This window comes from Ixodes scapularis, unplaced genomic scaffold (genome assembly GCF_016920785.2).
Source record: "Ixodes scapularis isolate PalLabHiFi unplaced genomic scaffold, ASM1692078v2 PGA_scaffold1__304_contigs__length_218370807, whole genome shotgun sequence".
NCBI lineage: Eukaryota > Metazoa > Arthropoda > Arachnida > Ixodida > Ixodidae > Ixodes > Ixodes scapularis.
Window position 1 is genome coordinate 34,311,922 of NW_024609846.1, and position 12,578 is coordinate 34,324,499.

Consider the following 12,578-nt stretch of genomic DNA (forward strand, 5'->3'; position numbering starts at 1 on the left):
GATTAATAGCGGCTTAGGCTAGGCACCTAAACAATAGTAGAGTGTTTCAGGCAATCTTTTGACAATATTATCTTTAACATTGTGCAAATCTAACAGTGCGTAACAACGAAGACCAAAAGAAGGAAAACACAACACAGGACTAGTGCTGTTTTGTGTTCCTTCTCTTAGTCTTCATTGTTACGCACTGTTACACCTACTCCATTCTAAACTTCCACAAACTAGCCCAGCTCTCTACTTTGTTACAATATGATTTGCAAAGCTGATCTGTGTTTGGAATGGCCGAGCCAAATTGTCATCTTATGTTTTATCTTGGCTCATCCTTATTGGCAGCTGGTGTCGTGGCTGGACAAGCTGAACAAGCTCGTGGAAACCAAATTTCTTAGTACCGGCCACAGAGTCACACAGGCAGAGCATGACAGAATGGACGACATGGCACGAGTGAGTTCCTTTTCTTTAAAATCAACTTCAGTGACTAGCCATTTTCTCTAGTACTAGATTTTCAGATGCTCTATCTACCAAATTATCCTTGGAGGTTAAATGCATTAGTCTTCCGGTGTTTGCAGGGACATGTTCTATGTCAAGAACGAACAGTTGATCGTCTCTAGCGTTCTGTGAATATTTGAAATTTCGAAAAGTAGTTTCAAATAATACACTATTCGATACTTGCTTTGAGATTAACTGCACTATTCATATTTTTCAAGTGTTGTTCGCGGCCGAATCGCCTTGTTGAGTGCGCTTCATACTGAGCACTGGTGCACTGCAGAGAAGCAATGCTCGCAAAAGCGCGCTCCGCGGGTGTTGCTTCTCCGCAGCGCACCGGCGCTCGGTATGAAGCGCACTCAACGTGGTAACCTATTCATACTGGAAAAGTATGAATAGCGCGATTGTGTGCTTTCATCATGCGAATACTTTATTTCTTTCTTTTTTTCAAATGTGAGATTGAAGAAAAAATATTTGCATATAGCAAGGGTTGGAAATTCACTCAGTGAAGTATAGTTGGCCATGTTTCTAGGTTTAATTTTATGTCAGATCCATCGTTTGCTTGCCATCCCAAGGCATCAGACTTTTTGAGGTCACAGTCCATAAATACAGATACATTAAATTTTTTTCTGCATTTACACACTTTGTGCAGATGTCATATTAGGTGCCAATAGGACACAGCAAGGTACTGTGGCACGTCTCTAGTAATGGAGCCGTACCCACGGCTGGTCGGGGGAGCGCCACAGTAACCATGCTTTATAAATTGTAAACCTTTTTAGGGCGCTTTCGGGGTGCCTTTCGCCAAGCAAAAGTGCCCTACGAAGCTCACTCAGCACGAAAAGCAATGCGACCGTTCTTAGGCAATATATATTGCGAGTATCCGGCGGCACGTTCAGGTATATCCGCGACTCTGCGTATAAGAATTCGTATGAAGTCCAACTGCTGACCGCCAAAGCCCGCTCGCACGAATCAAGTTTCGTTCACGGAGAGGCTACCAGACACTCAGCTTACAGCGCAGCTTGCACTTCGCTGTGCCATTCTGTTATGGATTAAATGAGTATGAGTATGAGAAATTATGCCTAACCACTTTCACGATTTCACTGTCCGAAAGCGGACCGCAGACAACGGCTTGTTAGTTGACATCAATGCATCCGATAGGCGAAGATTATTCGGAGCTCGGCAATTCCTTGACCCAAGCTTCGTCAAGTGTGCGCGACACTCGGTTTCATGGTTGTTCACTTCCTCAACTACGCACTCACGCTTGGCTTGGCTTGACCTGACCTGACTGCTTGGTGGCAAATGAAAACTGGCTTGGTAGCTTGCTAAATTGGACGGAATTCGAGTCTCGTGGATTCCAAAATTGGAGGTGCGTTGATTACGGGAGGGAAAAAAAAAATGTCCAAATATTGATACCCTTTATGGGAGGTGCGTTTATTATGAGAGTGCGTTTATTGTGCGAGTAAATACGGTATATCATATTTTGCGAAGCAAATGACATAGTATGTTTTACTAGGGCTTTTTAATGCAAAATCACTCATTATCCCGAAATCTTTGGAATTGAGTGGAGTTGCCCTCTAAGCATGGTGCAATGTTAGTGAAAGGCAGGGGGAAACTCTTTGATATTTGAATCGAAAATATTCGGCCAAAACCACTATTTGCACATGACTAATCATCTCAGTGGCGTTCAGATTCCGTTTCGGCTTCCAGAGCATAAGACAGTAAAATGGAAGGTTTGAATTCCAGGTTGTCCCTTCCCCAGTGAGCGTATGGGGCGTCGCTCGTAGCCTCAGTTGCTTTGCGACATAATTCACCAACATTTCTTTTTATTAAACTATGAGTGGATGACATAGGCTACATTCTAAATTTCTGTTTTGTATAGCTCTTTCTGGTGGTTTGGAACTCTTTTAAATCTAAATTGATGAACTGCAGGTCTACAAGTACTTTCAGTCCTTTATACCCTGTAAGATTTATTGATGTTCTTGCATTGATTAAAGACTTTACCGCTTTTCGTTTGTCTGCCCTTTTTATTATAACGCTCTTTTCAGGGATTGCAATGTTCAAGATGGTTGGATGAAAAAAAAAAAAAAATTAAAGTTGAGACATGTTTTTGCAGGGCACGTATCACTACGGTCTTCGGCTTCTTGACGACGCTGTGAAACTGCGCAAGCTAACTGGCTATGGTACGGCACCTAGCAACCGTGTGGCAGACGCTCTCTTTGATGCCTGGGTCGGCTACGTCACAACTTCGAGGTGCCTGAGGCGCTCTGAACAACCTCCCATTGCTAAAGAACCACAGGTGCTGCCTAGGTGACTGGTAAGGGGAATGTTCCAAGTTCCTTTGCAGTTGGGAAAGATAGATACTACTATATTTTCATTGTAAACTTGCCTTTCTCTGATGTGTTCGAAAGTTCAAGGGTAACTTCCATTTGTTAAATAAAATCCAAAATAAACCAAGGCAGGCTAGGGCAGAAAAGTCTGGGTTGGTACTTCGTAGGGCGACCAGACATCCCGTTTTGGCCAGGACAGTCCCATTTTAAAGGTTCATTTCTATGGTCCAGTCATTTTGTCCGAATGTAGCCAAATGTCTCGTTTTCATGGGGACTTTCTTGCGAAATCAGTACTGGGCAAGTGGTAGAAAACAAAAATGATTACTTCTGACAGTGTATTAGAATAAACAGTATAAAAATGTTATCTCCAATAGAGTATGATTTTTAGCTTTTTCTGTGATGCCAATTGCCAATAAGTTTTGTTTTCACTAATGTGCGTATGGGTACTTTTCTAAAGTGTGCGTTTTCATGGCAAACTGAATATACCGTATAATCGCGTGTAAGGGCCACACCCCCATATTTAGGACAAAGTATTGGAAAAAAAAAAATTACAGAAATTATTCGCGTATGTGCCGCACCCCCTTGCTTCTGAGGCGCGCCAACTGTAATGCCACGTTTCTATGAATATATATCGCTAGGTGGCGCTAGCCACCGCCCGAGCACGTGGCGGCACGTGTCCGCATCTCGGATATTTGCTCTCCACTCATCCGTATCACCATATGGCATAATGGCTGTTGAGCTCGGTCGTGGTTGGCCGCAATGTCGGGATGCGTCTCTGTTGCGGCAAGGCATTGAGAAAAGCTAAGGGATATGTCAGCTTCCGTGGCAAGCGCGAGGAACAAGGATTCAGTGGGCGTGGCTCGTGCGTGCACTCAGGTTTCCGAACGTCACTGTACGCTCTGGGGAGGTTCCCTTTTGTTCTTTGATTCGTGTCAAAGCGTCGTGATTTGTCTGCCTTTTGGCGCAATCTCAGAGCTATGGGCAAGTACCACTTCAACAGTCATACGGGATTCAAGTCAAAAGTTGTCGCAAAGGGCTATTTTTTATTTTATCCGTGTTTGAATATACCATATAATATATTGTATAATTGCGTGTGGGCCGCACCTGTGTAAGAGCCGCACGCCCGTATTTAGGACAAAGTATTGGAAAAAAAATTACAGAAATTATTCGCATATGCGAATAATTTCGTATAATATCGAAAATCTTCCCTTAAATTGGGAAAAAATAGTGCGGCCCTTACATGAGTTTATACGGTAGTAGCAAAGCTTTTTTCTTTGTCTCGCTGCACCTCTCCCCCCCCCCCCCCCCCTTCCCCTTAACCCCTTGCCTACTCATTTTTTTTCTTTAAAGATCGTACAGAAAGCTTTATTTAAATCAAGCAATTTGCGTCAAAATAAAGAAAAACGTTTCCTTGACTTTCAGGCGTAGTCTCGTGCTCTATACCAGGACTTCTGGTCGTTTCCTCTTCTTCAGTAGTTCTTCACAGTATGATAGAAATCGAGAGATTAGCAGAAACCTCACATAGGACATCGTTTTGCCGAAAATTGGGGTCTCCACTATGGACCTTTGGACCAGTTCATTTTGACTGTGTGTTCTTTCACTTGCGTCATAATGATGCACAAGGCAAAGTATGCCTTTATCTCATCCGGAGTGGTGTCAAACCATTGCTCTTCATAGCATTTCTTGGGACGATCCTCGTCGCCCATCTCTTGTTCGGCGTAGCGATTTGTCTCAGCAGAGACAGACGCCCAAAAATCATGACTTGCGAACACGCAAAAGGTCGACAAGGCGCTTGTCTTCTCACCAAGACTGCGTTGAACCCTTGCTGACACACCTGGGGTTTCTACAAAGGTGAACTGAGCAGGCTGGTTGTCCCTCTTCTCCCAGTTCCACTGACGTGCAGACGCCGAAGTCGATGAAATGCTTCCAGGATTCGCATCGTTTTCAACACTTTTCTCACTGTCCGTTGAACTCTCATCGGATTCCGAGTAATCAGAAAGGCAGCAGGATTCGTCGTCAGAAATACTGGCGCATTCATCACTTTCAAAAAGAAGTCTTTGTATATCTTCGTCCGCCAAAGCAGACCTCCGCGCCGAAGACATGTTTTTGGCGCGCTTGCTTACAAAAGCGCGCTTATTTTTTGTCAATGGAGCGCCCTCTCTCTGTCAAAAGGCAAAGCAAACAAGAAAAGAACCCAAGATAAACAGGAGCAACAGGGGTAGTGCTGCCATCTGCCGCAGAGCTCACAAAACAAGCTCTGAAACCGAAACACGAGTCACACTCGTGGTCGGGTTTTATGGTCCGTAAATGGCGGCACGAGTGACACTCGTTATTAGTAGGCAAGGGGTTAATGTCCCGTTTTCAACTCTGATGAGAATGGTCACCCTAATACTTCAACATGGACCTTTGGGAAAATCCTGTGAAAGATAGCTGAGATGTTTGACAAGAGAAATGCGGGTTCTTCCTACTCAATGAAGCGGTCATTTAGTAAAAGTGTTTTATGCTTTAATTTTTGAGAAGGTAAATATTTCGTTGTCATTTGAACTGATGTCAATGCTGTGCTTGTTTTCATTGTTTCTGTTTCAGAATTTTCCCGGCGTAAATGAAAATGTGGACGACAACAGCTGGTAGCATTTACTTACGAGATGCGAGTGCCCAAAGAGAACCGCTAGTCAAAAAGAAGAATTGTTATTTTTTTACTGTTTATTTGAGGTTTGTACGTCGTAACACCATGAACTTAGGGAAGCAGCTACTTAAGAAGCAGGAGGAGCCAGTGGAAAGCTGCAAACAACTTGGACTTTTCACGAGGCAGCGTCTTGGAGGCCATGATGCATCCCTGCGGTGGTAAAGAGAAGGCATACATGTGCAGCTCTGGCCAGGAGAATGTGCTTGGAGAAGAGGCACTGAGAAAACTTCAGGACACCGGAATTTGTCACTTTAAAGGGATACTACAACGAAATTTCGGCACTTATTTCTTGGTCTATACGTGTTCAAGAGAGCACATCTTCCGTCGAAAAAGACACGAAAAGGACTTTTAAGACAAATTATACGATTAGCAAAGGGCACCGGGGGGTGTCGCTAAACCATCATTTGTAACGCCCGTCTAGGAACCTCGACAGGTAGCAATGATGCCTGTCTCGCCTAGAACTACACGAGCCTCGAATCTGACGCCATCCCATGAGCTCTCCGGTCACCACGAGAGAAGGGAAGGAGGAACTCCCCTCTCACAGTGCTCTCTTTTGTGTGTCCTAGACTTGCCCAGATGTTGCCATTGTCCTTGTACAAGATTAGAGAAGATTAACCCGTCATTCAAAACTCCTACAAAAAGTCAAAAACTGCTGACGTGCTGGAACGGCTAGGGCATCCTGTCGATGTCAGCCTTGCTGCAGCTTTGCTCGTCCCGGGACAGTTTACGTCGCAATTGTGCCGGATGTCACTTGTTCTCCACTGGCTGCTCTCCGAGCACTTGCCAGAGTGGGTTGTTTGTAACGAAAAATACAGTCATCAGGCTCAAAATACAATTGTGTGATTGTAATTTATGGATATTGTGGATGATATTCAGTCGATTTCTGAACACGACTGGTATATCTTAAATTTCGTTGAAGTATCTCTTTAAAACACAAAAATACTGAATTCACTTAATTTCCAAACATGGGCTCGATTTGCGGAAAATTGCTGTGTCTCCCTCGTTTTTATCTCTCTTGACTTCCGTCATACAAATATGTTGCTGGAAGTGTGTTGGAAAGGGGTAGTATGTATTATCCCATACATAAGTTATAGAGCAGACAAAACTGAAAACACATACTTCTTTAACACGACCGTCTTTAGCAAATAGTGTGTCTATAATGTCTTTTTATCGATCTTTCATTTTATGGCAGTGGTGGTTAGGAATCATAGCCAACTCCAGTCAAGACTTGTGATAGATGAATGTGATGATACTTAAAAAAACGAGATGTGAATATATAACTTGTTAAAGAGTTTGGGCATTGAAATATTTCAGCCATAGTCAATATCGTGGATGTCATATCCATGATTGCAGGTGTTTTGGCAGAAAAGAGTATTATCTTTCCAGGTGTTTCTAGCAATTGACCCCGTAATTGATGACGTCACAACATGGCGCTGTGGTCCCAATGAACTTGCTTGGGCTGTTGCTATGGAGAAATACATGGGAGCTCCACATGAGGTTAGAATTCGTCTGATAAAAAATCATATTTTTTGTAAGCCTTGTGTTTTCTCAATATCTAGTAATCGTGAAGACTTTTTGTATCGTCTCAGTGCCACAAAGCAAGTATAAAAGCCCGTTACAAAGTTTCAGAACCGGTTTTGTCTCACTAGCAGATGACATGATGGCTTTGCAGGTTCAGTGGTTCTTTCTGAGGGATTACGCAACTCGTTAAATTAAGTGTGTGAGGAGCGACAAAACCTCTATCCTCGGGGCTAACTTTCTGTGAGATTTGGGAAGTGAAGAGTGCTTGTAGCTTTGATCGACTGTGGAAGCGTCCGCAAAATTTGATGCAAATGAAAACACGAAGAAGCTGAACCACACTACGGGGATGAGCTGAGCTAGTTGGAAATCATACGTCACAGGTGGAACCAGCTTGTTCAGCTGGTTCCACCCGTGAAGCCGAATCACGTATGACAATGATGTATCAACGTCAAAGTGCAGACCAGCCAACGAGGCCAGCACACATTTCAAGGAGTTCTGATGGCACGGCTGCGTCAGTGCACATTTGTGTGATCAAACAATCTGTTCGTAACAGATATATAAGTCACCTGATGTTTTTATTCAGCTCTTTCGCTATTTATAATCTTAATGAAATCGAAAAAAATCAGCAAGATTTATTTTTCAGTATGATGTTTAGAAGCAGGTATGAAACACACACACACACCATTGTGAGCCTCAAAAAACAAATTTTGGGGTCTCGAATTGATACGTTAGATTCAAAATAGTGTCTCCTGCAAAAAAAAAAAAAGTAGAGGGTTTGACCCTGCTTTGATATCACGGGGTGGCACTCAGTTGGTTGAACAACATTTTAGCAAATGCCGACTTTTTATTGAAAGACGCGTTTGCAAATAGTCGGGCGCTGCGAAGCGGCGTTTACAGATGGGCCAAGTGGGTTAAGATTTTTGTGCATGTGATATAGACACAATATCATGCACTGAACAGGTTCTTCTCGCTCTATTTTTAGTAAATCTCCATATGCGGGATGATTTTTTTCAGACAGTATACCGTAGCGTACGCAAATACAATTAGTTTTCATAAACATGATGAGTTTTCTTAGACCTGCAATGTTCCCAATAGATGCAAGATCAAAATGATAGCATTATGCAAACAATTCAAGCTGCTGCAGACGGCATTCCCCATTCATTCCATGTGCGTTTATCGTCTGCAGCAGGCATCTCGAGGATCGGAAGTTGTCGGCGAAAATATTTTGGAAACAGCCGATACTCGGTAAACTTCTGTCGTGGTAATTGTGAAATCTAGGCTTCCTATATCTCTTCTTCTTAGACGCTTAAATTCCACATCCAAGGCGGACGCGTTCCAGGCACCACCGAGAACGGTCGACTTCTCCGGGCTCCGCGAACCCCGGAGGAGAACGTGATCCTGGCGTAAACACCGCCCCGATCCGTCGGCCCGCCGCCGCCCGTCCGCGGAGAGATCGGCGTCTCGTTCAACGAGCGGCGAATATCTGCCAGCCCTTTGCCCCAACATGGAGGTCGTCGTCGAGGGAGAAGTCATCGCCCCGGAGGACCTCAATGCGGACTGGATCCCAGTCCATACGGCCAGAAAGAAGGCTCGACAGCCGAAAGTACCCTCACCGAAGCCATCGAACCCAGCCGAGCGTCTGGCTTCCCGCAGCTCGCCAAGGCCTGGCTCCAAGCCGCGCCCGCCGCAGCTCCCAAGACTACCTGACGACGACTACAAGATCGTCATTCGTCCACGTGGTGGCCTCAACCTAAGCTCCATGAGCACAGGCAAGCTGCAAGACCTTATCTTCAACGCTGCCCAGACCAACTACGACGCCGCACGCGCTGACCAAATCCGAATCAACGCTACTCAAAACTCTATACTAATCAGCACCCCCTCCGAAGAGCGGGCGCGCACGTACTTCAACCTTCACACCTTACGCATCGGAGAGGAGAACTATCCCCTGGCCACATACGTAGCAGATCCTGCCAACACCTCACGCGGAATCATCTTTGATGTTCCAGAATACGATACACCGGACAACATCAGCCGATACCTAATCGACTACAATCACGACCCGGCTATTCTCCTTGCCCGCCGGATGGGAAAAACTAACTCCGTGCTAATAGTCTTCGACAGCCCGGAGGTGCCCCACTGGGTCAGCTACCACGGGGCCCCCTACCGCTGCGTACTATTCAAACACAAGACGGAGGCCTGCAATATCTGCTGGAAGATCGGGCATAGGGCAGATGTGTGCCCCTCACCGAGAGCCAATAAGTGCCCACGCTGCGGAATCGACAATCCGCCCACTGACCACGACTGTGAAGTGAAATGCGCCGTATGCCGAGGACCCCACCCCACGGGTTCCCCGAGGTGCAAGAAACGCTTTCAAGAACACCCTGCCATTCGCCGCCGTCAGGCACAACGCCCGGTCGGCGATTTCGGCAAAAGTTCAACCCCACCGCCCCCCCGTGGCAGGTCCAGGGAACGCAAATCAGTACCCTCCGAGCCCGGATTTCGATCCCGGTCCCGTACTCACTCCAGACCCCGACCACGATCCAGATCCAGGTCCAAACCGCGCCAGGTCCCGCAAGACGAGCCGCCCCGACAACCAGCGGCCACCAAACAGGTGAGCTGGGCTAATGTGGCCTCCGGTTCCACGGGTGGTGATGCCAGAGACAACGAGCTCGCGGCTCTACGGCGAGAGGTCCAAACCCTCACGAAATTAATCACTGCCGTTCAGAAGGAAAATACTGAATTACGAACCCTAATTAAACAGAAAGAGGTTACCCCTCCAGCACCCACTCCTGTCCCTCTCCCACAACCCGTTGCAGTCGCCATACCCTCGCCTGATAGCGCCGCCCAGCCTACCAAGCGTAGAGCAATCGATACTAATGACGTCCAAATCGTAGACGAATTACGCCGACTCTCAGAGTCAATGACCGAAATGTCTCGCACTTTCAGTGCCAGACTGCAAACCTTAGAGCAAAACGTTCACAGCCGTTTTACGGCAATCGAAGGCATTGTTTCAAAGCGCTCCTCCGAATTGGCCCAACTCACCGGTCAAATGGACCAACTCACCAACCTCTCATCCCAGGCAGGGTCCTCCAATCCTCTACCACCCCCACTATCCACACCCTACCTCCAACAGTGCATCCCTGAGTATGGCTTTACCTCTCCCCCACCCGCCACGCCTCAGTAGACACCAAACCACTATCTGGCAATGGAACTGCCGCAGCTTCCGACGGAAACGTGGCAATCTCCAACATTACATACAATCCCTCGAAACACCCCCCGATATCATAGCGATTCAGGAAACCCGCGGCCTGGTCAAACTTGCCGGCTATAGAACTTTCCAAAATCCTGATCATAAGGAACCCAATACCGCCATCCTCACACGTAGACACCTAACCGCTTCATACAAAAGCCTTGGCGGAGTTGACGTCGAGCACGACTTCCTGGAGATCCTTCCGCAGCGGAAAGGCGACCCCCGTCTCTATATCCTAAACGTATACAGCCCCCCGTCGGCTCGCAAACACAGATTTGGCGTTCTCTTTTTGCGTGCCCTAAGGGAGGCGGGTCCTCACGGCCTGGTCATAGTGGGAGACTTCAATGCCTCCCACACGGCATGGGGTTACAGGACATGCACTCCCAAGGGTCGGGATATATGGACCCAAGCGCAACAACACCGTATCACCCTGGTAACGGACCCCCTCCAGCAAACACGAATAGGTACCAGCGTAACGGTTGACACGACACCGGACCTAACGTTCACACACAACACAGCCCTCTTAAACTGGCGAAATCTCGGAGAACCGCTAGGTAGTGACCACTACATACTTGAAACCACGGTAGGGGGGTGCCTTGGAAAATCCCGTCGCAACCGCCTCCGCATTACTAAATGGGACGACTTTAGGGCCAGTAGAGAGGCATCTGCAACCGAAACCATTACCAACCTAGAAGAGTGGGCCTCCACTCTCCTAACAGACATTCAACTGAACACCACGGACATCCCAGACGAAGCCCACTTAGAGGCAATAGACGCCCGCCTCCTTCGTCTCTGGGAGGCGAGGTCCAGCCTACATAAGCGATGGAAAACTCAGCGGCACAACCGCAAGTTACGCCGCAAAATAGCCTACTTAGATAGAGAAATTGAAGAATATTCTCTGAAGTTACTAACCCAACAATGGGGCCAGATATGCGACAAGATGCAAGGGCAATTGGGGCTTAAGCGCACATGGCTTCTGCTTCGTCACCTCCTTGATCCAACCTCAAGCAAGCACGAGCAGCAACATCGACTTAATACTTTCCTGCACCAATGGCCGGGGACTGAGGACGAACTCCTCCAGGAACTCCAATCGCGATACGTAGGCGTCCCCCGGACTACTTCCTTGCCCCCGTATGCAGGATCCAGTAACCCCCTCCTGGATTCGGACATTACGGTCCCCGAGGTTCGTGCGGCTCTGCTTCAGCTTCATACCAACTCGACGCCCGGCCCCGACCAAATCACTAACAAGGCCCTTCGCAACCTGGATGACCCATCCATAGAAGCCCTCACAAGATACATGAATGAATGCTGGAAAACAGGCAATCTTCCCCCCGCCTGGAAAACCGCAAAAATTATCTTTATCCCAAAGCCGGGTAAGACCCTCGCCTTAGAAAACCTCCGGCCGATCTCGCTCACGTCTTGCGCCGGGAAGGTGATGGAGCACGTCACCCTGAATCGCCTCGTGGCGTTCGTGGAGGACAAGCATCTCCTCCCTCCGCAGATGGTGGGCTTTCGAGCCGGCCTCTCAGTCCAGGATGTGATGCTACAGCTTAAGCATCAAATCCTACAACCCACTAGCTCTCGCGACACCCGAGCCATCCTAGGCCTCGACCTCACCAAGGCTTTTGACAATGTCTCGCACGAGGCAATCCTTACTAACCTAGCCGCCATTAACCCAGGCCCCCGCATGTACGGGTACATCAAGGCTTTCTTAACTGACAGGCAGGCAACCATTACACTAGGGTCCCTCACCTCCGATCCCATACAACTGGGAAGCTACGGTACCCCCCAAGGCTCCATACTTTCCCCCTTCCTTTTCAACTTAGCCCTTTTACCCCTTCCGGCTAAACTTAACACCCTTCCGGGACTTCATTATAGTCTCTACGCAGACGACATTACGCTGTGGATGGGAGGTGGCAGCGATGGACACATTGAGGCCACGCTACAATCCGCCGTGGACATCATAGCAGTACACGTGGGAGCGGCCAACTTATCTTGCTCTCCACAAAAGTCCGAACTCCTCCTACTGCGCCCCAGCAGAGTGGCCACGACCCCTCCCGAAATCAGGTTGCAAGTAAACAACCATCTCATCCCTGAAGTTCCTACCATACGAGTTCTGGGCCTCTTAATCCAAAACAACGGCAAGAATACACAAGCATTACAAAAACTACAAATAAGCGTAGATCAAACGCTCCGACTCATTCATCGAATCTCCTCACGACATCATGGGCTCAAGGAGCAGGAGATGCTTCGGCTGGTCCAAGCCTTTGTGATTAGCCGACTTGTCTTCTCCACTCCCCACCTTCCCCTACAG

At 47.4% G+C, this 12,578-nt stretch overlaps 1 protein-coding gene and 1 long non-coding RNA gene across 2 annotated transcripts; both read left to right on the forward strand.

Moving 5' to 3' along the window:
• Positions 1 to 330: 330 nt before the first annotated feature.
• On the forward strand, positions 331 to 6,325 carry LOC121836043. Its single transcript, XR_006077760.1, has 3 exons — positions 331 to 438; positions 2,594 to 2,794; positions 5,394 to 6,325. It is a non-coding gene; the product is annotated as an uncharacterized LOC121836043 (long non-coding RNA).
• A 2,081-nt stretch (positions 6,326 to 8,406) lies between these two features.
• LOC115308467 (serine/arginine repetitive matrix protein 1) lies at positions 8,407 to 11,385 on the forward strand. The gene has a single exon (XM_040214373.2). It carries the CDS (start codon positions 8,519 to 8,521, stop codon positions 10,196 to 10,198), a length of 1,680 nt encoding a protein of 559 aa, XP_040070307.1. The 5' UTR covers positions 8,407 to 8,518; the 3' UTR covers positions 10,199 to 11,385.
• The last annotated feature ends 1,193 nt before the right edge of the window (positions 11,386 to 12,578 follow it).